The 27,336-nt window shown below is 42.6% G+C and overlaps 1 protein-coding gene across 1 annotated transcript; it reads left to right on the forward strand.

Moving 5' to 3' along the window:
• Window positions 1-1,482: 1,482 nt before the first annotated feature.
• Window positions 1,483-20,105, forward strand: LOC124081252 (PRAME family member 20-like). Its single transcript, XM_046427465.1, has 5 exons — window positions 1,483-1,630; window positions 7,474-7,621; window positions 17,453-17,749; window positions 18,128-18,709; window positions 19,532-20,105. Exons 1-5 carry the CDS (start codon window positions 1,483-1,485, stop codon window positions 20,103-20,105), a joined length of 1,749 nt encoding a protein of 582 aa, XP_046283421.1.
• The last annotated feature ends 7,231 nt before the right edge of the window (window positions 20,106-27,336 follow it).

Raw genomic sequence — 27,336 nt, forward strand, 5'->3', positions numbered from 1 at the left:
TGACTGAGTCCATTAAAAAAAGAAAATCCATTCAGTCACTTTACATCTTAAAATTGGGGAGTTTATTCCCTTTACATTCAAGGTTTTTGATTGAAAGATACAGAATTATTTCTGACTGGTCTTATTTGCTTTTAGTTTCTTTTTCTGATTTCTCTTTAGATCTTTCTCTCTGTTTTCCTCCCTTACTCTCTAGTCTGTTTCTGTGGGTTGGTGTTTTCTTCTGGGATAAGTTTGGATTTCCTTCTTGGTCATTTGTGAACATGCCGTCATTTTTGTTTTTTTCTTTGGGCTTCCTCTGGGATTTAGAAAATTTTTACAGTTACCAAAGAGCATTTTAAGCTGAACAGAACCTCCCTCTGCTCTGATACCAGTACTCTGGATTCCATCTTTTTCCTTGTAACTTTTGCTTTGGTTGCCTTGGTTTCCTTCTCCTGGTTTTGTGCATTCCTTAACCTCTTACTTGGCCATGCTTAACACTCACCATTTTGTTTTTAACTTTCCTATTAGTCATTTGAAAGTTTAAATATCCCTGTTATGTAAGCCAGGCACACTGCTGTATGCATGTAATACCTCAGGAAATTGAGGCAGGAGGATTGCAAATTGAAAGCTATCCTCAGCAACTTAGCAAGGGCCTAGACAACTTAGTGAGAACTTGTCTCAAAATAAAATATAAAAAGGGCTGACTTCCCATTAGATCCAACATCTTCAAGAGCCTTTACTCTCACCTGAGCTGTGCACTGGAAGATATGCTGTGTTCCCTTCATGCAGAAAGCTGGCTGTGAGATACACCAGGAAACAAGACAGCACAGAAACAATTTTGAAATGCAAGGGCAGGCCAGTTCTGAGATCTTAAGAGTGCTGCTTCCACACTGGAAGGAGAGAGTGACTGTGTGTTGTTTTTATTTTTCTATGGGGGATACACAAAGGCTTTTCCATAGAATATGATTCACCAAATAAAGCAATGGGTGGGCTGTTCCAGCCCATCAGGTAACACCCAAACCCAGAGTTACAGAGCAGTCTCTACATCTCCATCATGTTCCCCTTCTCTGAACTCTCAAGAACTCTGGTGAGGGAGGCCAGCAAGACTCTTCAGGGGTAATAGAATAAGTTAGGGATGGTGCATACACACATATAGACATAGGTAATATGTTTTAGTTTTTGTTTGTAGCTGAGGTGTAGTTTAGTTGGCCTCTGAATGAAAGCCCTTCCTGTGTCAAGGAATTCCCCACCCAACATGGGAGTCTCCAAGTAAGGCAGGGTCCACCATCAGTTGATAGGAATGATAAAGTCAAATGTATTTTTCTGCCTCCTGATGTGGTTTGGGGTTAATGCCTAAGGTGTGACCTGTGCCCCCAATGTGCTATGTCACCTGGCAGCAGGTCCTAATCAGGATGTCTGTTGGGGTTCCTACCTGTGGTCCAGGCTGCTGTAAGGATGGCCTTAACCTAAAAATGGCCTAAGCCTGAGTAATTCCAGTTGAAAATGAACCTGCAGGTCCACCAGGGACAGCCTCCAGAGCCCTCTAGTATGAATCAGGCACAGCCTGATAAAGACAAGTCTCTGTCCACAACCCAGTGGAAACTCAGAGTGCAGTCATGGTCATTTGCCTTCACCCTGATGGGAGTCAGAGGTGAGAGGTCAGGGCAGAAATTGTCAAACCAGAGTTCATGACCAGGGAATGTAAGATGTCACTAAGAAACACAGTAATAGCTGATAGGGACTGAAAAGGTGAGCAGAGCCCCAACATTTAGTAGAAATGACGGAGCAAGTGAACAGACATTGAGCCAGCTGCACTCATGGCCACATGCTGGAGAGTCTGATGAGGTCCTGCACTAATATCCCAACTCTTGTCATTATCTGTCTGATCCTCTCATTCATCCTCACTGCTCTCAAACTCTACAGCCACATCTTGACCCTGGTGAGAATGGTGACTTCCTCTTAAGACTGTCTCCTCAACCAGCTGTCACATGCAGCCCAGGAGAAGCCTCCATCGATTCCTGACCTGATCACTGTGGTCTGAATGAGTGAGAATCTGCCGGACTTCAACCCTAAGACTTGAGACTCTAAACCTGGCACTTGAGCTGAGCATGCAGAGGGAATGTCTGTAATGAGTCTGGCATGATTAAGTGTTTGCTGTGCTCAGAGTTAACTTAGAATTTTTAGTTTTGAATTGATTATGTGTATTGCAGTGCCCAACATTAAGGATTATCATTTTCTTGATTAAGAACCTATACAATGAAATAGTATTGAGTGATTTGAGTGAATAAAGCATTGAAAAATGCATTAGTGTGTGAATATGATTTATTTCTCCCCGCCACTGCAGATGTCACACCTTCACCCATCCCAACACTAGCCAGGTTCCCTTGGACCCTGCCCACTTCCACAGCATTGTCCTAACTTTGCCAATAATCTTGTGGGCTTTACAACATGCTTACTGTACATTCTCTCTGCTTAAATGTACCTGGGTTAGTTTTTGATACTAAGAACCATGGTTGCCAGTCACAGTGGCACATGCCTGTAATCCCAGTGGATTAGGAGGCTGAGATAGGAAAATCATGATTCAAAACAGCCTCAGGAATAGCAAGGCACTAAGCTCATCAGGGAGTTCCTGTCCCTAAAATATTTTCACAATTGTGCTGGGGATGTGGCTCAGTGGTCGAGTTCCCCTGAGTTCAATCCCTGGTGCCCACCACAAAACCAATGATTTTGATGTGTGTAAATATGTAGGGTTCAAGTGACCTAGAGTGTAAAATCATATGTGAAAATTATACTCCCTAGCCAAAGGCCAAGTACAGCCTTCATTCAGTATCCATAGTGAATTGATTCCAGAACTCCAGCCCCCCTTTGTATACCAAACTTTACACATGTTCAAGGTCCATGTATAAATGATGCACTGTTTGAATATAACCTGTGCACATCCTCTAGTGTAATTTAAACCATCTTGAGGTTCCTTATAACATTTAACACAATGGGAATATTATATAGCAGTTTACACTGTGCAGTTTAGAGAATAATGAGAAGAAGAAAGACTCTACACATTCAGCACAGACAAACTTATTTTCAACCATGTTCAATCCAAGGTTGATTGGGTCCAAAGATCCAGACCCTACAGCCTCAGAGCCCAGATGAGAGACACAATAGCACAGAAGTGTGAGCAGAGGTAGAAGCAAACAGAGACATCAGATACAGAAGATGACCGAAGAACCAGGAAGAGCAGCCTTGAGAATTAGAAGCACCACAGCTCTGACATCTGCTTGATGTCAGCACAAAAACACCTACACCCCTAGGGACAACAAGGGCATTTCTGAGAGACAAATAAGACTAGCAAAATGCCCCTGGTAAATTTCATTCAGTGCCTACATTTCAATAATGAAGGGAATTGTGTCTCTACTAATTTTTCAATGAAACAGTTCAATGTTTCATCTTACCTCAAAGCAATAAGCTTCAGAAATCAGGAACTGAACTAATAGGAAAGGCCTAATTGCCCAACATGTTGTATAATTAAACTATTCATTTCCTATAACTTGTATTTACTGAACTTAAAAAAAAAATGCTAGAACTGTGGCTAAGTGGTTTTGGGTCCTTAGGTTGTACTCTTGGTAACAAAGGGGGGAAAAAAAGAGAAGAAAAATAAAAAGTGACTTGGGTACCTTGTTCTTTTGCTGAATAAAATTTTGGGGTGGGTAGTTTTAAAAATGGTGGATTGCAGTGGACACAGTGGCACAACATATAATTCCATCAACTCAGGATATGAGGCAAGATGATTGCAAGATCATGGTCATCCTGAGCAAGTTATGGATAACCCCTCTCAAAATAAAAAATAAAATGTACTAGGGATGTGGCTCAGTGTTAAAGTAGCCCAGGGTTCAATCCCCAGTCCCTCCACAAAAGGTGGAATTTGGATGTGGTTCAGTGTGTAACAGGGGTTTGCTGATGCTTTCACTAAATCCCTTGTGGCTTTGAATCTTATTTTTTTTTTCTTTCCCCCAAGTCTTCTCCCTAACTTCCTCCTTGTGATCTTCTTGTCCCTGATGTTCTCCTTCCTGGTTTCTTCTCTCTAATCTAGATTTATCAGAATCACCTCTAAAAACAACCTGTTCAGCACTAATCTCTAAGGTATATAAAGAACTCAAAAAGCTAACCACCAAAAAAAAAAAAAAGTAACCCAATCAACACATGGGCCAAGGACCTGAACAGGCACTTCTCAGAAGAGGATATACAATCAATCAACAAACATATGAAAAGATGTTCATCATCTCTAGCAATCAGAGAAATGCAAATCAAAACTACTCTAAGATATCATCTCACTCCAATCAGAATGGCAGCTATTATGAAGACAAACAACAATAAGTGTTGGCGAGGATGTGGGGAAAAGGGCACACTCATATATTGCTGGTGGGACTGCAAATTATTGCAGTCATTACAGAAAGCAGTATGGAGATTCCTTGGAAATCTGGGAATGGAATTACCATTTGACAAAGCTATTACTCTCCTCAGACTATACCCAAAGGACTTAAAAAACGAATCCTACAGGGACACAGCCACATCAATGTTTATAGCAGCACAATTCACAATAGCTGAACTGTGGAGCCAAACTAGATGTCCTTCATTGGATGAATGGATAAAAAAATGTGGCATATATACACAAAGGTATTTTACTCAGCATTAAAAGACAATAAAATCATGGCATTTACAGGTAAATGGATGGCATTGGAGAAGATAATGCTAAGTGAAGTTAGAAAATCCCCCGCAAAAAAACAAATGCCAAATATTTTCTCAGCTTTAAGAAGGGTGACTCATAGTGGGGTATGGAGGGAGACCATAGGAAGAATAAATGAATTCTAGATAGGGCAGAGGAGTGGGAGGGAAAATATGTGTTCAGGGGATTAGCAAGGATGGTGGAATGTAATGGACATCATTATACAAATACATGTATGAAGACAAGAATTGGTGTCAACATACTTTATATACAACCAGAGATATAAAATAGTGTGCTGTATACATGTAATAAGAATTATAATGCATTCTGCTGTCATTTATTTTTTTTTAAATCAAGCAAAAAATAATAATAATATTCTTCTGATAGGCAGAATGACAGCCTTTGGGACAGAAGACCATCTTTTTTTTTTTTTTACCAAAATAGTAAACATTCCTCTTCCATGTTTTCAAAACTGTGTCATCATTATTACATTAGGATCAGGGATGAGAACAGAGCATTTGAAAACAAGTGCTTTGGTGGTATAGGGCAACTGAGCTCAAAACAGAACCTTTAGAGGGTTTAGACTCAGACAGTCTTCCCTAGTGACCTACAGCCAAGGAGTGGTAGCACATGCCTGCAAACCCAACAATGCCAGAGGCTGAGGCAGGAGAAGCACAAGTGGGAGGCCAGCCTCAGCAAGTTAGCAAGATCCTGTCTCAAAATAAAAATAAAAGGAGGTGGGGATGTAGCTTGGTGGTAGAGCACCACTGGGTTCAGTCCCCAATACCAAAAAAGAAACACAAAATTGTGGCACATAGTTTGTGATGCAAAGAGAATATCACATTTCTATCTCTTCAAATGACCAGAGGTCTGGACTTAGTGTCTCCACATGCAGTTTCCCTTCATCCCAATAGTTTTGATTTCTGCTTTGGTTTAGATCATATGAAACTTCTTTCCTTCTGTTTTTCTTTTCCTTTTTCTGTTGTATTTTTTGTTTTGTTTTGGTTTTGGTTTTGGTTCTGGGGATTGAATCCAGGTGCACTACACCACAGTGCTACATCTCCTTTTCATGTATATATTTTCAGTTTGAGACAGGGTCTCAATAAGTGGCTTAGGGTCTCATTAAATTTCTGAAGCAATTTAATCATTGCTTAAGCAATTTGATCCTCCTGCCTCAGCCCCAAGTCATTGGAATTACAGACACGTGCCACCACACTGCTCTAAATTTCTTTATTTCCCCTTTGCAAATATGTGTGGGTGTGTTTTACCGGGTATTGAAGCCCAGGGATGATCTGCTGCAGCTACATCCCAGGCATTTTCATTTTGTATTTTCAGACAGTGTCTTGTTAAATTGCCAAGGGCATTGCTTGAAGTCTTAATCCACCTGCCTCAGCCTCCCAGGAAGCTGGGATTACAGGTGCAGGTCACCAAACCTGGAATGACACAATATTTTTTATAAGCTGGAATCTATTCTGATCTATTTCTTTCTCATGACTCCACTCCAAAGTGGCACGCTGTCACATGTACAAGATACACATGACAATGGAGCCTCATCTCAGAGTTAGCATTTTCCATCTCTTACTTGCAAATGTTCTCAAATACTATATGTGGCTTTTAGCATTGCTTACATTTAAATGGAGCATGTTGGTACCTGTCTGTAATCCAGCTATTCAAGAGGCTGCAGCAGGATGATGATGAGTTTGAGACTAGTATGGAGAACAAAGTGAGATCCTGTCTCAGCATAAAATGTGGTGGGCCATGATTATAATCCCAGTGGTTTAGGAGGCTGATGCAGAAAGGATCACAAGTTCAAAGCCAGTCTCAGCAACTTAACAAGGCCATTATCAGCTTAGTGAGACCTTGCCTCAATAAAAATTGAAAAGAGCTGGGGATGTGGCTCAGTGGTTAAGTACCCTGAGTTCAAACACCAGTACCAAAAAAGAAGAAGATAAAGAATGAAAAGGAGAAAGAGGGGTAGAAGGAGAATAAGGAGGAGGAGGAGGAAAAGAGCAAGAAAACAACAACAGCTAAGGGCAAATGGACAACCCTGACCTAAGGCAGAGTCCATCCACAAGCTGCCCATTCCCTCTACTGAGCACAATGACATCTGGATTTAGAACCCAGCAGTAGAAAGTCACTTGATAGGAAAGGGGACACACTGGGACAAGCCTGCCCCCTACTGGCTCTTTTAACACTGATTTTTAGGTGGTTCTTGCTTCAGATTACACTTTTCTGTGATTGGCGCTGACTGTGGAGAGTAGCCATGAAAATTAATTCAAAACCAATCTCCCCCACCCCCAATAGTGATTTTATGTTTGTTTGTTTTTGTTATTGGAAGGTGTGTAGGGGCTGGTGGTGTACCTGGGTAGAGGCATCTTGGAGGGCAATGGGGAGACAAAAGTAGAAAACTGGACCCTATTTGTTGGTGAATCTAGCTTTCCTGTTGGGTGTTGTTTCTTCCTGGACTAGAGCTCCTGTGATCCCTGTTGCAAGCAGAGCCTGGCTGCATGTGGCCTCTGGGAACCGAGGGCCTCAACTCCCCAACTCCCCCCAAGGCCAGTCTTACTACCCTTGCCACTGTAGGTTTCTTCCCTAGCCAGGAGAAGCTTTACTCCTCTTTGTGGTGCAAAAGAGCAACCTCAGGTCAAGTTGCCCAGGGCAACTTCCAGGATCTGCCAAGCTGCTCATGGTCACTCAAGTGCAAGCCAGTCTTTTTCACCTTGGTGGCAATGATTCCTCTGATGCTGTCTCTGTTTCTTGTTAATTCCCTCTAGGGAGCATGGTCCTCTCAACAGCCTTCTGGAAATGGAAACAGACCTCAGGCCATGTTCCAACCCTGCCCAAGCCTGCCAATTGCCACTTAGCAAGCCCTGCCTGGGGCCACCTCTCCAGCCCCAGCTCCCTGCTCTCCCCTAGTTCCAGGTGATGAGTGGACTCCTATGTTCCTTCTGTGGGTACCTCCCAGCCAAACATTCTGGTCATCCCCCCACACCTTTGTTCACTCCAGTGGCTTGGGTCATAAGATTATCTCAAGAGTCCTGACAAGGTATCAGACTGAAAGACTGTAGGACAGAAAGGACAGGACTCTTTGGATTTGGAAAAAGCCTTGGACAAACAAAAGCTTTGCAGAAGATTCAGGAAAACCCCTGAGGAGGAAAGTTGAATTGTGTTCTGGTTGGGATGTCACCTACCTGGGTTATGGAAACCCAGCTAAAACTAGTCATTGTCAGAGGACCTTAGCAGCCAGAGAGGGCTTCTGAAACTGCCTTTTGTCAATAGTTATCTAGGATTTAAAACATGCTAATTAACAGAATATATGTATATATATATATATATATATATATATATATATATACACACACACACACACACACTCACACACACAGAAATATATCCATTTGATGGATTAATCCACTGATTGGATTATAGCTCTCATGATCTGATCATTTCACCTCTTGCATTAACACATATCCAAGTCATATCAGAGACACTTGCCTTTGACACATATCTTCTGCTCCCCAACTTCCCAAAGAACTCACAGTTCCCACCTCAGTGGATTATGGAGACTGGACTCTCATATTTAACATACAATGGGACCCCAACCTGGGTGACTCTCCTGAGAAGACCTATGGAGTTCCTCTTTGGGAAGTTCCTTCAGGTAGGAATAAGGCCCTGTCATTTGTCTATGTTCCCTTAATTCTTTTCACCTTTGATGAGCAGGACCACCTCAGGAAGAAGGACAGGAAGGGTTTTGAAAGTCTATAATTGTTAAATTCATAATTTTGATCTGATACACGTAGGTTAATATGTTTTTCTGATTACATTCTGCTTTGTTCTAAGGCCAATTTACAAGGGTTAATTCTCAGTCTAATAGGTTTTTAACAAATAACCTACAAGGCTTTTGTTTGTCTGTTTTGTGTAGGGGCACCAGGGTACTCTCTGTCTACATGTATTGCCATGCCTACATATATTTAGTACTAAAAATTGATATATGAGCTCAGAAATTAATATTGAAAAAATGGATCCAAATACTTTTGCTTCATATGATTTAAAGGGTTCAATTGAAATTGGGTGAATAAATAAAAGTCAAAATGTCTTTAAATTACTAATGCAGAGTTTTGTTTCTAGGTGATCAAACATTTAATAAAATGGTAATGTCTATACAGTGTCTAATATCCATTGTCTCTAGGATTTTTCTTCAATGGGAAAAAATTACAAATGCTATTCAATGCACTTGTCTTATAGCTTTTTTTTAAAAAAATGTAAATTTGATCTGACCTATATGAAATTAACCATGGATGTGTTTGTTAGAGACATCTGATTGGTTTACAAAGTTTAAATGTTAACTATTAAATGTAATATCAAGTAATCAAACTTTTTAAATTCCATAAGGTAAAATATTTAAGCATTGTTGGTGTTTTCATATATTGGTAAATTTAAAAAAAAATTCAAATTACTTTACATTATCCCCAAAACAAAGTTACTAAAAGTTAAAAGTCCCAGCGGGTATAGTTCTATATTCAAATAGTCAAGAGGTTTCAACTGCATTTCAATTAGAGTACTATAAATATAGTTCCTCTTATTAAAATGGATTAATTTATCTAAATTCAGAAATTGATAAGGGTTATTTTAAGGTATAAACACAAAGAGGGATCCATGGATCAAAAATTATTAAAAGCTTCTAAATATAAAAATATATTTAGTAAAAAACATGTTTCCAGGTAAGAAAGTCTTTGTGTGGTAAAACATAATTATAATACATCTAAGTAAACAATAGGGTCTAAGTAAGTAATGTAAACATCTATAAATAAAGGAGAAATATTAAAATGTTTTTTTTATAACTAAGTTGTTTATATTTGTAATACAAATAGTTAAAAGTATTCAAGGTTATTCCCTAAGAGCAAATATTAATGTACTGATATAAACCAAAGTTTGATTTACCTATTAAAATGACAAACACTCTTTAAAGTATTAATTACATTGTGTCTGATAAGTTTTATTCTCTAGAGCTACTAACTGGACAAATGAAGGTTTGTAAACCTCTGGTGAAACAGCAACTGTTATTTTAGAGTATTGTTCCACATTACAGAGTCTAAAACTTGGTTGATATAAAAACATCAATAAAATTGTAGTACACTACTCTTCTTTACATATTAAGTGTGCTTGCTTACCTTGAGTTGACCCACAAATCTTGTTTTTGTGGTTTTTTGGCTTAAATATGAGGCATAACTGAAGGTGGTATGTTATTCTGACCATGTCACTTTTAGAGAGTAGAGTGTCTGCTGCTGGCCAGCAATAAAGGCTTAATTGGAATGACAATGTGTGGTCTGAGAGTTATTTCAGGGTCTGAGTATCCGTATAACATTCATCCAGAGGAATTTTGCAGTCTGAGGCTATTATTCTTCTTTTAGTTATGGCACCTGCTCCCAGGTGCAATGTAATCTCTTGAGGGTTTTAAATGCTCTATGGCCAGGTACTGAGGTGCTCACTTACAGTCCCAGTAACTTGGGAGCCTGAGGCAGGAGGATCAGAGATTCCAAGCCAGCCTGGTCAACATAGTCAGACCCTGTCTCAAATAAAAATATAAAAAGTGTTGGGGGTGTAGCTCAGTAGTAAACTGCCCCAGGTACATAATCCCCGGTACTACATACATACACACACACACACACACACACACACAGTCCAGCAGCCTTATGCATGCCAAGTGATTGCCATCAGATTCAGACCACTCAAGGGAGCCAAAACTGACCATGTAATGGCTTAGAATATTCTGTGATCACAATGTCCCAGCTGATGATGCTACTGTGAAAGATTGCAGAATCAAAATGAAATTGATGTACCAAATCCTCACAAAAGTGGAGGGCAGGGGACCCTGCAGGAGAAGGTCCTTGAGCTTGAGAGGTTGATAATAGACTTTCAGGAGGACTCTGCCAAAACCACAACATTACACCAAAAAATGGCTTCTAAACTCCTAACTTTCCAAAGAAGATCATAGGATTTCTATCATTGGCTCTCAAGAGATTAATAAAACACAGAATGGGACCTGCAACTTCCAAGAAACTCCAGGAGAGCCTTGCTTCTGCACTGCAGTGGAGTCTATTATGGTTCATTCTCAAGCACATTTTGAAACTGGTGGGCAATGATTCCGAAGACAATTAAAAACAGTAAGGGCTTCCACGTGGAATGTTCCAGTTGAACATCTCTCAAACAGCTGCTCTTTTAAGCAAGGTGAGGTGGGCCATGCCTGTAATTCCAGATTCTCAGGAGCCTGAGGAAGGAGGATGGCAAAATTCAGGCCAGACTTGGCCATTTTTCAAGCCTGTTTCAAAATAAACCAAAGAAAACTGGGCAGTTGGCCCCTAGTACAATGCTCAGTACTGGAGGAGGAGGGAGTAAGTTTTTAGGCTTCAAGTTGGTTTTATCAAGTTCTCTGATTACATGGGAAAAGGAAAACAAAATCATCTCTGTTAAAAGTTGAAGTATTATTTCATAGGACATAACTTTCTGTATTCACTTTTAATGTCTTTCATCACTCTGGTTAAATGACTTATCTTTTATAATGATTTGGGACCCCAGGTTTCATTAAATGCTTTAAACCTTTTGAGATTATTGACTAACTTCTCTATGATCAAAGTCTACATTGTCATTTGACCTTGAGCTAACATTGGGATGTTCTAGAGAACTCCATATTTGCTCAAGGGATTTCTAGAAGAGAGACATTAAGGCAAATAGCCTAATTTGATATGATGGGAAGTCCTGTCAAATATGACATAACATTTTCAAGTTATGTTTATTTAGATATGTTATTAATATTTGCTTTAAAATGGCAAAAATTCATAAAAAATCTCATTTGATTTTAGACATAATTCTGGACACTATATTAAAATGTATGCCAATCAAATCACCTTGTTAATAACTGGTTATCGTAAATTCCCAACAGATTTTTAACCATGACGATTCTAAATGTTTAGCATCAATAGTTATCATTTGGGTGGGGATGTGGCTCAAGTGGTAGCGTGCTCACCTGGCATGCACGCGGCCCTGGGTTCGATCCTCAGCATCATGTACAAATAAAGATGTTGTGTCTGCCAAAAAATAAAAACATAAATATTAAAAAATTTTCTCTCTCTCTCTCTCTCTCTCTCTCTCTCTCTCTCTCTCTCTCTAATAAAAAGAGTTATCTTTTGGATTATTGCCCTGAACATAACTAAAATCAGATTAATTGATTAAGAAGACAAAAACCACTAACAAGTTTACTTGAACACAGGTCTAACATCTATCTATCTGTCTGTCTATCTATCAATCTATGCATTTATTTATTCATTTCTTTATTTATTGTTGCTAGGGTTCAAACTCAGGGCCTCATGCATGCTAGGCAAATGCTCTATCTTTTCAAAATTGGAATTCAAAACAGGGTGTGGAGGTGAACACTTTTAATCCCATCTGCTGTGGTGTGAAGTGATAAATACAATCAATACATTTGTCAGTTATGGGTTCCAGATTAGTAAAAAATACAGATGATGGATATAAAATCTTGAAAATTGTGATAAGACAATTATAAAGCAAGAACACTCATAGGCAGGCCTGAAAATCCATTTTGCTGCCTCCTATGAAAGACTGTTATAAGAGCTGTTTCTGAGAAACTGAAATGACAGCTGTTTTCTTATTCAAAAACAAATGCATTTCTGTACTTTTTACACCACAAATTGTACCCTACTCAGGATGCACTGGTGGATGTGGAGAGCTATATCCTGGGTTTGATGCTATTGTGGGTCTACATGACTGAAGTAGATTCTCATCCCGATGACCCACACCCAAATTCAGGATGTGACTGTCTAGCACCTGCTTGAACCCAGGACCATGCTCAACTGAACTACAAGGCTAATGTGCTGGCTTGCTGACTGGAAAATTTTGATCCTGCCTAGAGCCCAGAGGCCCCACTTATTAACGCTTTAATTTCTATGATTGGCTAGCTTACATGAGGATAAGCAAGTCACTGAGTTGTGGATTTTGTGCTTATAATGTCTTTGGATGGATCAGGAAGCTGCTGTCCTCTCACAGAGCTTGAGACTCTGTGGTGGGTGACAGTCCCTAGTCAGGTAAGTAAAGCTCTCTTTTGATTTGAAATTCAGACTTAGAGTGCTTTCTGGAGGGACTCCCCATAACACCATCTATTTAGCAGGCTAAGGCAGAAGGATCTCAAATTCAAGGCCTGTCTCAGTAATTTAGTGAGAACCTGTCTCAAAAAAAATTTTAAAAAATGTGCTCAGAATGTAGCTCAGTGGTGTAGTTCCCCTGGGTTCAAACCTTGGTACCCAAACCAAATTCATGAAAAATTTAATTAACTAAATAATTAATTAATAAAAATGAAAAAAAAAATCTGAGGATGTAGCTCAGTGGTAAAGCTCTCCTGGGTTCAATCCTCAGTGTCAAAAAATAAAAAATAAAAATACATAAATTCAGGGCCTAAATATTTTTTTAAAAATGATCACCTGTACTCATAAAATTTCTGCAAAAGTCTAACTCTTCATAGAATAGTAAAGGCTGCAGCTTGGAGATGAGATACCCAAGGCCTAATGAATGAGCAAAATTGAATTTAACAGTGATTTCCTGGTGGAGGGACTCTGAGAGCCACTCCCTCCAAACCCACCTTGTTGTTCAAATGTGGCTCAATGAGTTTCAACATTGATTCCTAGTCATCTATTAATTCCCTCCAATGGGGGACTGGACCAACCAGGAAAAGTCTATCCTGGCACTGAGATAGAATCAAACCCTAACCATTATGTGATACATCCAGAGGAAAAAAATCTTCATCCCAAGGGGGAAACATAAATGGTGCTCAAATCAACAGGCAGTAACTGTGTCAAATCCTGATGAAGGGGAAGCAGGGTGCTGGGAAGGGAAGGTCCCTGGGCAGCCCTGCCTGATGGCAGGAACTATCACAAACCAGTCAGCCCCAACCTCAGCTGTGCATCAAATCCACCCAAACCCTCATCCCCCCCATGTTTTCTAAGAGGACACCTGGCCATACACCACCTATTGTCCTTGAACTGAGGCCACCCTTGGTACTGAATCTGTGGAGCCAGTGATAATTGATTCAAAGCTGCCTTTGACACCCTGTCTCCCTTTGCCTCCTGGATGGGGCTCTGACTCATCTTTCTTTAGGTGTCCTGCATTCCTGCCCTATTATGTTTGACTACACTTGTCCTTTGGAGAGCCACTGTCTGTTGTGACTTAGGCTGATTGTCATTTTGACCTGCCTTGTGCACCAAGTCAGGGGTAATAAGAGAAGTCAGGGCTGTGGCATGAGTTCACCCTTTCAGCTGGTGACACACAAATTCCAGAGAAACTTAAAATTAAATCAGAGAGTAGATTTCAAATATTGTAGAGCATAAAAACCAGAGACAGTGTTGGATGTAGCCTTAATCCTATATAGCTGCACACACACATGAAATTAAATGTGTTTCATTTGTGGCAAGTTATTATGTGAAACAGAAACCAAATATAACCTTAGCCAATTGTAATTATCCAACTAACATATGATTATGTGATGTGAGCAGGGATATTTTCCAACAAGATACCCCAAAAGACCATCACGGTTTAGATGCTGTGTCTCCCAACAGCTCACATGTGACAATGTTTTTGGAGGAGAAATGATTGGTTTATAGCCTTAACCTAGCCAGTGAATTAATCCCTGGTGGGATTAACTGGGGGATAATGGGGGCAGGTGGGCTGTGGCTGGAGGAAGCTGATCTTTAGGGTGTGAATATGGGTGTAGAGTTTGTATCTGCAAGTGGCCATCTCTCTCTCTCTCTCTCTCTCTCTCTCTCTCTCTCTCTCTCTCTCTCTCTCTCTCTGCTTTCTGGTAATGTGAGCCTCTTCCCTCTGCCACACACTTCTGCCATGATGTTCAGTCTCAACTTGGAGGTGCTGTCTCTGGATTGAGGCCGCTGAAACCAAGCCACCCAAATAAACATTTCCTCCTCTGTAGTTGTTGTCGTTGGGTCTTTTAGTCACAGCACCATAAAGCTGACTAAAACAAAGACAGACCGAAAAAACAGAAATGCAATTGTCTAACAGCCACCCATCAAACCATTCCTTCTACAGGTTCCCTGGAAGTGCTCACCTCACATGGCTCATCCAAGCATTCCATCTCTTTCTGTCTCTCCTTCCTCAATTTTAGAATTTCATTTTACTCAGACTCTTGAAATTTTCCTTTGCTTCTGTTCTTCTCCCAGGCTAAAGGCCTTGGAAAGTGCCTGTGGCCAAGGTTTTCTGGGAGATGTTCCCTGGGGAAGTCCCTGATTCTGAAGGAAGGCTCTCTAATTGGTGGCCTCCCTGAAGTCAAGGACACCTGCTGTCCAACCCTGTGTCTTTCTCTCCAACATCCCAAGTTGCCCACCGCTTCCACCCTCAGTGGCTTTCAGACTTTCCCAAGTCTGATGGGGCATGGTGGTCCCTGCCTGTAATCACAGCAACTCAGGAGACTTGAGGAAGGGGGATGGCAAGTTTGAGGCCAGCCTCAGCAACTTAGGGAGGACCTAAGCAATTTAGTGAGACTCTGTCTCCAAATAAAAGCAAAAAATAAAAAGGGATGGGGATGTGGCTCAGTGGAAGAGCTAATGAATGTGTTTCATCCCCAGTACAAAGAGACAGAAGAAATCTTGCCCTAAGTCTAGAAGACTGATTCTACCTTCCTGTGTGCTCTACCTCCCTTAGTGTGCTCAGATTTGCTGCAAGTTAACTTGACACTTGTGTGACTGTTGGAAACATGGTTTCCATTCTGTAATCTTTGTGGATGACACTACTGTCTTCAAAAAGCTGTTTTCTCTCTGGAATTTTCAAAATATTTTTGAAAATTATTTTTTTTCAAATAATTTTGATATGGCTAAGATCCCTGTAGAAAGGTATTTTCCAGTAATGTTTTTCTTACATTAGGGATTAAATACTTTTACGTCTCACAGTAGAAACAGGAAGGTCACATATGGACAAAATTGAGTCCACTGTGGGGAGTGCATGGACAAAGGCATCACTGACTCTCATATCTTCCGATTCTGCTGCTCTTGCATGACCATCAGATTCAATGAACTAATGCAAGGAAGAAAATCCCATCATGATTAAGTGGGCGGAGACTGGGGAATTTGATCACATACTGCTTTCTGATTGGATGCTGATCAATCAGATGGAGGTGGGGGCGTGGCCAGAGAGGTCCATAAAAGCTTCTGCAGAGCCAGAAGAGAAGCACAAGAGTCTTGCAGCCTAAGGAGACACATCCTGACCTGCTGAAGCTCAGAGCACCTGCACACCTGGCCAGATATCGTAAGTCCCTCACTGGCCTAAGGAACAGCGCCTTCCCTCCTCACCTGTGTGGATTCAGGAACAATTTTGTTCCTGTCTTTTCTCATGAACCAACATAGGCCTTCGATTTTGCCTCTCAGTGTGGTTTTGCCTTTATGCTGAATATTAGGATTTCCATTTTAGTTTATGTCACTTTTAACTTTCCTTTCTTTTCTTTTTTTCTTTTTTTTTTTTTTTTTTTTTAGTACCGGGTATTGAACTCAGGAGCACTCTACCACTGAGCCACATACCCAGCCCTGTTTTGTATTTTATTTAGAGACAGGGTCTCACTGAGTTGCTTAGCACCTGCTCTTGCTGAGGCTGGCTTTGATCCCTTGATCCTCCTGTGTCAGTCTCCAGAGCCCCTGGGATTATAGGTGTAGGATCACAAGCCCAACTTTATTGATTTGTTTAATTTTTGTTTTTTAAGGTTTATATGGACAATATAATTTATTTATTTATCTATGTATTTATTTGGTGGTATGGTGATTGAACCCAGGGCCTTGTACATGTGAGGCAAGCACTCTAATAACAGAGGTATATCCCCAGGTCACCATTTATTAATTTTTATGTGCTGCTGAGGATCAAGCCCAGTTTGAGCCCCAGCCACTTTCTTCACCAAGGAGATTGGATTCCTATTTCATTCTAATTGATTGCAATTCTATTTTCTGATGATGGAAATATTTATATTGTGTGCCTATAAATTATACTCTTTGGCTGGGTGTGGTGGCACACACCAATAATCCCACCAACTCAAGAGGTTGAGGAGGCAGGAGGACTAGAGTCCAAAGCCAGCCTCAGAACACGAAATGCTACACAAATCAGTAAGACCCTGTCTCCATCTCAAATACAAAATAGGGTTAGGGAAGTGGCTCAGTGGTTGAGTGTCCTAAATTCAGTCGCCAATATCGGCCCCTAAAAGAGTATACTGTATGGCCTAGGTGGTTTTGTACTTTTATAATTTGTTTAAACAAATTAAACCAAAAGCTTCAAATGATCTCATGGAACAGTTCACAGACTCTGTTCTGATCTGTTTGTTCTCTTCAACATCCCCCTAAGATGGCAGAATCTCACATGTGTAACAGATATCCATGAGACTCTGTTGTAATTTCCAAGTGTTTTATAATATGGGCACATGCTTTATAAATGCTCATTTAAAAAAAAATAAAATGAATTTCATCCATATGAGGGCAAGTCCATTTCCAGCCATATAGTTGTTGAATCTAGGAGCCTACTGTTTAGGTCACATGACACTCCAATTCCCCTTTTAAAAGGACAAAATAATAATCCAAAAGCTTTCCCCCATAAGGGTGAGGTGTGCTTATAGACTTCCCAGTACCCCCTTCCCAGAGGCTGGCAATGGATGGGATAGTGACCTTTTCCCTGGACCATTTTCCAGGATTGTTCTTCATTCAGACTCCCCAGGATGAGCATCCAGTCCCCACCGACACTGCTGGAACTGGCAGGGCGCAGCCTGCTGAGCAACAATTCCAGGGCTGTCCTGGATCTGGAGGACCTGCCCATAGAGCTCTTCCCACCACTCTTTGTGGAGGCCTTCAGCAGGGGACACACTGAGGTCCTGAAGAAAATGGTGCAGGCCTGGCCCTTCACCCGCCTGCCCCTGGGGGCCCTGATGAGGAAGCCACAGCTTGAGATGATCCAAGTGGCCCTGGATGGGCTGGACATGCTGCTTGCCCAGCAGGATCACCCCAGGTGAGGGGGACCTAGGTGGCCTGGAAGGGAGCACCCTCGGTGCCAGGAAAGAGATGGGTATAGGCAGGGAGAGTGGGTGCTGAATTGTGCACCACAGGCTTCCTGTGCTGCCAGCAAGGAGGGGTGGAGAGGTATTGGCCATGCTGAGCCCCATCTGGGAAAGGCTTCCAGATGTGGAGGTGCTTGTGGCAGCTGTGGTGACCCATGAAGGAGGCTATACCTGCCCCTGTCTCAGTCTGTACAAGTGGGGGCACCAGGCTGGATTGGACAGAAGTGGATGGAGAAAAGTGAGACAGAAGGAAGAGGTGGAGCAGGAGGCAGCAGCTGAGAGGTGAAGGAAGGGGCCTCAGGGCTGAGACTCTGCTGTCATCCCTGCAGGAGGTGGAAACTGCAGGTGCTGGATTTGCGGAATGTTCCCCAGAACTTCTGGAGGATGTGGTCTGGAGCCATGGTTGATGCCTGCTCACCAGAGGACATTAAGAAGAATCGAACATTGAAACTTGGTCCAAAAATGGCAGATAAGCCACCCTTCAAGGTTTTCATAGACTTGAGCCTCAGAAAGAGACCCCTGGATGAATTCCTGACCCACTTGTTCCTGTGGGTCAGACAGAGAAGGGACAGGCTGCACCTGTGTTGCAATAGGCTGAAGATCTTTGGGAAACCCACCCGTCACACCAGGAAGGTCCTGAGACTGCTGCACCTGGACTCTGTCCAGAAGGTGGAAGTGCACTGCGCCTGGGCGCCCTCCACCTTGGCTGCTTGTGCTCCTTTCTTGGGCCAGATGAGGAACCTGAGGAAGCTGCTTGTCTCCCAGGTCTATGTGCCTGCCTACACCTCCCAAGAGGAGCAGGAGCAGCTGCTTGCCCAGCTCACCTCGCAGTTCCTCAGGATGGACTGCCTGCGGAAGTTCTGTGCCAATGCTGTCTTCCTCCTCGAGGGCCACCTGGAACAGGTGCTGAGGTGAGTAAGGGGGGGGGTGAGCATCCTTTGCAGAACAATTTCAGGAAATTTGCACCTACCAGCCACTGACACTCTCATGGTTAATAAGACACTGGAAGGTAAATAACCCATCCTTTTGTTCCTGTTGTATCCTGAAGCTAGTTCGCATAACGTGTGTTGGAGCAGACTCCTAAAGGAGGGTCCATAGTCTGGGAAGTGCCACCATGCTGGGAATCCAGTTGGGAGGGACAGGAGCTAGGGATGGGATTGATGTTCCCTCCGTGGGAGGCCTGTCCAGTGAAGGTGGTGGAAAGCAGGTAGAGAAAAGGGCTTGGAAGGAGGGAAGCCCCCACACTTACACCTGTCAACAGGGAAGCTCTGTGCTCCCCAGCTGGGAGTAGAGGACCTGCCTCTATACCCACCTGGGGAAGGCTGTTCTGAACTCCAGGTAGTGATCCTGGGTGTAAGGGTCAGGAGCAGGGGTGGAAATCTTGCTGAGGATATAGGGTGTGAGCCTCTCAGAGGGTTAACCCCAGTGGATTTTATTACATCCTGCCAAATTTGTCCTTCATACATGACTCCCCATGACCTCCTGTTGCCAGACCTGTGACTTTCTGCTTGGCAGTGAGGAGGGGACACAGAGATGTGGACTCATCTGTTCACAGGAGATGTGGTGAAAGGCTCACCCTGACATGGGGTGATGTGAATGACCAGATTCTGCAAAAGGCAGCATCCTAAGTGTGGACCATTTTCAGATCACCAGGGTGACTTTGGGTTTGGGCCAATTTGTCTTCTCCCTCCTTGACATTGCTCCTCAGAACTAACTGTCTGGTTTTTCCTTAGGCACCTGAAGAACCCCCTGGAGACCCTCTCAATAACCAACTGCCCACTGTCAGATTCTGACTGGAAATTCCTTTCCCGATATCCAAACACCAGACAGCTCAGACACCTGGAACTGAGGGGCATCAAACTGACCGATTTCAGTCTGGAGCCCCTCCAAATCCTGCTGGACAGCACTGCAACCACCCTGAACAGCCTGGACTTGGCAGCTTGCGGGATCACTGACTCCCAGCTCCAGGCCCTCCTGCCTGCCCTGAGCCGCTGCTCCCAGCTTGTGATCTTGAGCATCCATGGGAACCGCCTCTCTATGTCAACCCTGAGTGACCTGCTGCTTCACACTGCCAGGCTGAGCCAGTTGAGCATAGAGCTGTATCCTGCCCCTCTGGAGAGCTATGATGCCCGGGGTACCATCCACCCAGGCAGATGTTCCCAACTCTGTGCTGAGCTGACAGCAATAGTGAGGGACTTTAGGCAGCCAAACATCCTTGTGTTCTGTACTGTCCCCTGTCATTGTTGTGGCTTCAAGTTCATGTATAACCAGGGCCTCATTCACTGCTCCTGTCCAACAGCTGCCTAGTTGGGTGTGTTTCAAAAGTGTACTTCTAGGCAATTGTAGGTATAACCAGGATGTAAGGTCACCTTAGAGGGAACACAGAGCCCACAATTTCAGACATTGCCTAATGTGTGGATGGGGAAAGGAAAGTACAGCAGGGGGCTCCATTGGAGGGAAGCCCCCCGAGGATAGGACCTTCCGGACATGTGTCTCTATAGAGACATACATAGGGACCTGGATTTCTAGAATGGGATTCAGGCTTGATGGGCACAGGAAGATGCTACTTTCTTTCATGGCTGGTCCATAAATCGTCAGAAATGAACAGAATCTCAAGGTTAGTCTTCTGACGTCCTCTGCACTGGATTGACCTGGCTTTCTCATGAAACCTTGGGATTCTCAAACTGCTGATGGAGAAAGAAGGCACAGGGTACTTGGTGAACAATGAGGTTCAGCCCCAGGAAGTCAAGGTATCAAACTGAAATCTGGTCATGATGTGTGGCTTCTCTGTGGCTTAACACATGCAGGTTCACAAAGGTGGATTGGAACATTCTATGTAGGCACTGAACATGAGCCATTGCAAGAAAACCTCTTCTCAGTGCACCTCAGTGCCACCCAGACATTCAATGCTGGCCCTTCCTCATGGGTCTCTATGTAGACCCAGAAACCTCAGGTCCTGGTCTCTGGGTGTGCTGGGCAAGGGCATCTGTGCATAAGACAGGCCCCATTGTCCCACTCCCAGTGCTGCAGGAGGTGTCCATGCTGCACATTGATCAGAGCCTCTGGGCCTCACCAAACCTTGCCTGTCATCCACCTAGGTAGTCTGTCCACAGTTAAAACTTTGGTGCCCCTTGAAGGTACCCAAATTCCCTTTCAGCAAAATAGTAGAGTCATATAGGTAGATAACACCTGTGAATATTTCAAAATGAAACTGAATTAATTATAAGCTCTGGTTGGGGGGGGGCGCAGGTAGCACATACCTGAGAGATCTTCCTCTAACACTTCCCTCCACTGAGGACTGGGCTGATGGGGTTGTGCAGTGACCTTAGCCTTAGTTTCTCATCCAAGGATGAGAACAGGGTTCACCCAGTCTTCATTTGAGGTATTCTAAAGCTGCCTGTGGATGTGTTTTAATTATGGCTTGAATAATTCTCCACACGTAGTGAACTGGAACCCACTTTCATGGGTAAGCAGACTGCAGCTCACTCTTGGAACTGGTAGCAGAGTCTGGGCCAACAACAGAAGGCCTCTCTGTCACCCACAGAGTGATCTTTGTACCTCACTCATCTTTATGGCACTTCCTTTTCTCAGGCTCTAAGTCTAGCTTGCACGTGTGAGGCAGGTGGAAGGTTCTGAACGGCATTCATTTTGTTGGATTCTAGGATCAAATAAAGTCAAGGAAGGTCTACATAATGAGATCTGTCATCATGTGTTCTAATAGTTATCATGACTAAAAAGGGACTTGAAGATACTCTGGTGCCTCCAGACCCCTTGAACACTGGAAGGATTGTGAGGGCACTTTGTTTTCTCAGATGCCTGGGGATAAAGCACTCACCTCTCTTTGAGTTCCTCATCTTTTGACTCTAGGTTCATTTGTGCTGTGAGCGAGCACACAACTGTAGGATGTCATAACAAACAGGACCTGGTTTGTAAGGGTGGCCGGGTCAGGAAGTGGGGACTGGGTTTCACTCCTTGGCCACTGAAAGATGCAGAGTCCTTTGTGCACCTGTATCCAAAGACTCTACAGCCCCTTCCTTAACACTGGCCAATTTTACCTCCACAATTTAGAAACCCAGAATCTATGCTATTCTAGAGAAATGAGTGAACTTCATCAAAGCTAACTCAGGGAGCTGGGGACATTTCTCAGTGGTGGAGCACTTGCTAGCATGTGGAAGGGCCTGGGTTCCATCCAAGGCATCACAGAGATAAGTAAACAAATAAATAAATCCAAAAATGATGTGACCACATTGGGAAGGTTTAATTGGAATAGAGCTGTCTATCTGTTAGAAATATTCAAAAAGAAAGAAACACAACCCACATGAAAACAATGGAATGCATTCTTTAATTGGTCTGGACAGGTGGGTCAAATTGATGTCCTGAAAGTTTCTCTTCCAAAAACAACTGGAAAAGCTGGCTTGGTGGTGCTCAGCTGTAGTTCCAGCAGCTCAGGAGGTGAGGCAGGAAGATGGTGAGTTCAAAGCCAGCCTCAGCAACTTAGGGAGGTTGTAAGCAAGTTTGTGAGACCCTGTTTCAAAATCCTACCTGGGGTTGGGGCTCACTGGTGTGGCACCCTTGGGTTCACTGCCTGGTCCCCAAAACAATAACCAACAAGTATGAAAAGCCGGTTGCAGTGGCACATGCCTGGGATCCCAGCTACTTGAAAAGCTTTATGATTTTATTCCTTCTCCCAAATTTACTAACTGAGGCATGACCCATCCTTATTTTTTCCAGTCCCTTGAGATGCAATATTGGGCCATTTATTCGAGATCTATTTTGCTAATGAATCTATTTCTTGCTGAGGACTTCCCAGTTAGAATTGCTTTTGCTGTATCCCCAGGTTTGAATATCTTGTGTGGCCCTTTTCATTGGTCTGCAGGCATTTTACACTTTCTTTTTTCTTTGTATTTATTTTTCTTATTTCTTACATACATGACAATGTTTTGATTTCTTCAATGACCCATTGGTTCTTGGGAACACGCTGAAGAATTCCCATGCTTTGTAACTGTCCAGGTGTTCCCCCTGCTATGGATTCCATTCTTATTAAATTTATCGAGATTTATTTTGAGAATAAATGGAGAATGTGTCGTATGCTGTTGAGAAGGATGTTTGCTCTGCAGTAGTTGGGTGGGATGGTCTCTAAATGTCTTCTCTATGCAGAGATGTTCTGTCCAAGCCTGAAAAGGGGAGTTGAAGCCCCCACTGTTCTTACTGTGTTGTAGTCGACTTCTTCTTTTACATTCCAGTAATATCTGTTTTGCACATGTGGGTGCTCTGGTGTTGGGCACATGTATGTGTACAATTGCTGTCTCATGTTGCTGAATTGACCCCTTTATCTTCGTGTGATCACCTTGTCTCTTTTTATTGTGTTTTAATCTGTAGTCTATTTTATCTGACAGGAGTCTAGCCATTCCTGCTCTAGGTTGGTTTCTTCGTGTGGAATATCTTTTCCATCCCTTCACTGTCACTCTGTGTGTCCTGAGGTGAAGTGACTTTCTTGTACACAGCAGGTGACTGAGTCCATTAAAAAAAGAAAATCCATTCAGTCACTTTACATCTTAAATTTGGGGAGTTCATTCCCTTTACATTCAAGGATTTTATTGAGAGATACAGAATTATTTCTGACTGGTCTTATTTGCTTTTAGTTTCTTTTTCTGATTTCTCTTTAGATCTTTCTCTCTGTTTTCCTCCCTTACTCTCTAGTCTGTTTCTGTGGGTTGGTGTTTTCTTCTGGGATAAGTTTGGATTTCCTTCTTGGTCATTTGTGAACATGCCGTCATTTTTGTTTTTTTCTTTGGGCTTCCTCTGGGATTTAGAAAATTTTTACAGTTACCAAACAGTGTTTTAAGCTGAACAGAACCTCCCTCTGCTCTGACACCATTACTCTGGATTCCCTCTTTTTCCTTGTAACTTGTGATTTGGTTGCCTTGGTTTCCTTCTCCTGGTTTTGTGCATTCCTTAACCTCTTACTTTGGCCATGCTTAACACTCACCATTTTGTTTTTAACTTTCCTATTAGTCATTAGAAAGTTTAAATATTCCTGTTAAGTAAGCCAGGCACACTGCTGTATGCATGTAATCCCTCAGGAAAGTGAGGCAGGAGGATTGCAAATTGAAAGCTATCCTCAGCAACTTAGCAAGGGCCTAGACAACTTAGTGAGACCTTGTCTCAAAATAAAATATAAAAAGGGCTGACTTCCCATTAGATCCAACATCTTCAAGAGCCTTTACTCTCACCTGAGCTGTGCACTGGAAGATATGCTGTGTTCCCTTCCTGCAGAAAGCTGGCTGTGAGATACACCAAGAAACAAGACAGCACAGAAACAATTTTGAAATGCAAGGGCAGGCCAGTTCTGACATCTAAAGAGTGCTGCTTCCACACTGGAAGGAGAGAGTGACTGTGTGTTTTTTTATTTTTGTATGGGGGATGCAAAAAGGCTTTTCCATAGAATATGATTCACCAAATAAAGCAATGGGTGGGCTGTTCCAGCCAGTCAGGTAACACCCAAACCCAGAGCTACAGAGCAGTCTCTACATCTCCCTCATGTTCCCCTTCTCTGAACTCTCCAGAACTCTGGTGAGGGAGGCCAGCAGGACTCTTCAGGGGTAATAGAATAAGTTAGGGATGGTGCATACACACATATAGACATAGGTAATATGTGTTAGTTTTTGTTTGTAGCTGAGGTGTAGTTTAGTTGGCCTCTGAATGAAAGCCCTTCCTGTGTCAAGGAATTCCCCACCCAACATGGGAGTCTCCAAGTAAGGCAGGGTCCACCATCAGTTGATAAAAAATGAAAAAGTCAACTGTATTGTATTGTATTTTTTTTGCCTCCTGATATGGTTTGGGGTTAATGCCTAAAGTGTGACCTCTGCCCCAAATGTGCTATGTCACCTGGCAGCAGGTCCTAATCAGGATGTCTGTGGGGGCTCCAAGCTGTGGTCCAGGCTAGCTGTAAAGATGGCCTTAACCTAAAAATGGCCAAAGCCTAAGTAATTCCAGTTGAAAATGATCCTGCAGGTTCACTAGGCACAGCCTCCAGAGCCCTCTAGTATGAATCAGGCATAGCCTGATAAAGACAAGTCTCTGTCCACAACCCAGAGGAAACTCAGAGTGCAGTCATGGTCATTTGCCTTCACCCTGATGGGAGTCAGAGGTGAGAGGTCAGGGCAGAAATTGTCAAATCAGAGGTCGGGACCAGGGAATGTATGATGTCACTAAGAAACACAGTAATAGCTGATAGGGACTGAAAAGGTGAGCAGAGCCCCAACATTTAGTAGAAATGACGGAGCAAGTGAACAGACATTGAGCCAGCTGCACTCATGGCCACATGCTGGAGAGCCTGATGAGTCCTGCACTAATATCCCAACTCTTGTCATTATCTGCCTGATCCTCTGCATCATCCTCACTGCTCTCAAACTCTACAGCCACATCTTGACCCTGGTGAGAATGGTGACTTCCTCTTAAGACTGTCTCCTCAACCAGCTGTTACATCCAGCCCAGGAGAAGCCTCCATAGGTTCTTGACCTAATCACTGTGGTCTGAATGAGTGAGCATCTGCTGGACTTCAACCCTAAGACTTGAGACTCTAAACCTGGCACTTGAACTGAGCATGCAGAGGGAATGTCTGTAATGAGTCTGGCATGATTAAGTGTTTGCTGTGCTCAGAGTTAACCTAGGATTTTTAGTTTTGAATTGATTATGTGTATTGCAGTGCCCAACATTAAGGATTATCATTTTCTTGATTAAGAAACTATCCAATGAAGTAGTATTGAGTGATTTGAGTGAATAAAGCATTGAAAAATGCATTAGTGTGTGAATATGATTTATTTCTCCCCTCCACTGCAGATGTCACACCTTCGCCCATCCCAACATTAACCAGCTTCCCTTGGTCCCTAACCACTTCCACAGCATTGTTTTAACTTTGCCAATAATCTTGTGGGCTTTACAACATGCTTACTGTACACTCTCTCTGCTTAAATGTTCCTAGGTTAGTTTTTTATACTAAGAATCATGGTTGCCAGTCACAGTGGCACATGCCTGTAATCCCATTGGGCTTAGGAGGCTGAGATAGGAAGATCATGATTCAAAACAGCCTCAGCAATGGGAAGGCACTAAGCTCATCAGGGAGTTCCTGTCCCTAAAATATATTCACAGTTGTGCTGGGTATGTGGCTCAGTGGTCGAGTGCCCCTGAGATCAATCCCTGGTTCCCACCACAAAACCAATGATTGTTGATGTGTGAAAATATGTAGGGTTCAAGTGACCTAGAGAGTAAACACATATGTGAAAATTATACTCCCTAGCCAAAGGCCAAGTACAGCCGTTATTCAGTATCCACAGTGAATTGATTCCAGAACTCCCCCCCCCTTTGTATACCAAACTCTGCACATGTTCAAGGTCTAGGTATAAATGATGCACTGTTTGAATATAAGCAATGCACATCCTCCCGTGTGCTTTAAACCATCTTGAGGTTCCTTATAGCATTTAATACAATGGGAATATTATATAGCAGTTTACACTGTGCTGTTTAGAGAATAATGACAAGATAAAAGACTCTACACATTCAGCACAGAAAAACTTATTTTCAACCATGTTCAATCCAAGGTTGATTGGGTCCAAAGATCCAGACTCTAGAGCCTCAGAGCCCAGATGAGAGACGCAATAGCACAGAAGTGTGAGCAGAGGCAGAAGCAAACAGAGACATCAGATACAGAAGATGACCAAAGAATCAGGAAGAGCAGCCTTGAGAATTAGAAGCACCACAGCTCTGACATCTGCTTGGTGTTGGCACAAAAAGACCTACACACCTAGGGACAACAAGGGCATTTCTGAGAGACAAATAAGACTAGCAAAATGCACCTGGTAAATTTCATTCAGTGTCTAGGTTTCTTTAATGAAGAGAATTGTGTCTCTATTAATTTTTCAATGAAACAGTTCAATGTTTCATCTTACCTCAAAGAAAGAAGCTTCAGAAATCAGGAACTGAATAGGAAAGGCCTAATTGCCCAACATGTTGTATAATTAAACTATTCATTTCCTATAACTTGTATTTACATGATTTAAAAAAAATGCTAGAATTGTGGCTCAGTGGTTTAGTGTCCTTGGATTCTACTCTTGGTACCAAAAGGGGAAAAAATGAAGAGAGAAAAAAGTGACTTGGGTACCTTGTTCTTTTGCTGAATAAATTTTGGGGGTGGGTAGTTTTAAAAAAGGTGGATTGCAGTGGACACAGTGGAACAACCTCCAATTCCACCAACTCAGGAGCTGAGGCAAGAAGATTGCAAGATCACAGACATCCTGAGAAAGTTAGTGATAACCCCTCTCAAAATAAAACATAAAATGTACTAGGGATGTGGCTCAGTGTTAAAGTAGCCCTGTGTTCAATCCCCAGTTCTTCCATAAAAGGGGGAGTTTGGATGTGGTTCAGTGTGTAACAGGGTTTTGCTTGATGTTTTCACTAAATCCCTTGTGGCTTTGAATCTTACATATTTTTTTTTCTTTTTCCCAAGTTTTCTCCCTAACTTCCTCCTCCCTGATCTTCT

Source organism: Marmota monax, unplaced genomic scaffold (assembly GCF_021218885.2).
Source record: "Marmota monax isolate L192 unplaced genomic scaffold, Marmota_monax_Labrador192_F-V1.1 WCK01_AAM20220418_F8-fsc01080, whole genome shotgun sequence".
In the NCBI taxonomy this organism is placed as follows: domain Eukaryota; kingdom Metazoa; phylum Chordata; class Mammalia; order Rodentia; family Sciuridae; genus Marmota; species Marmota monax.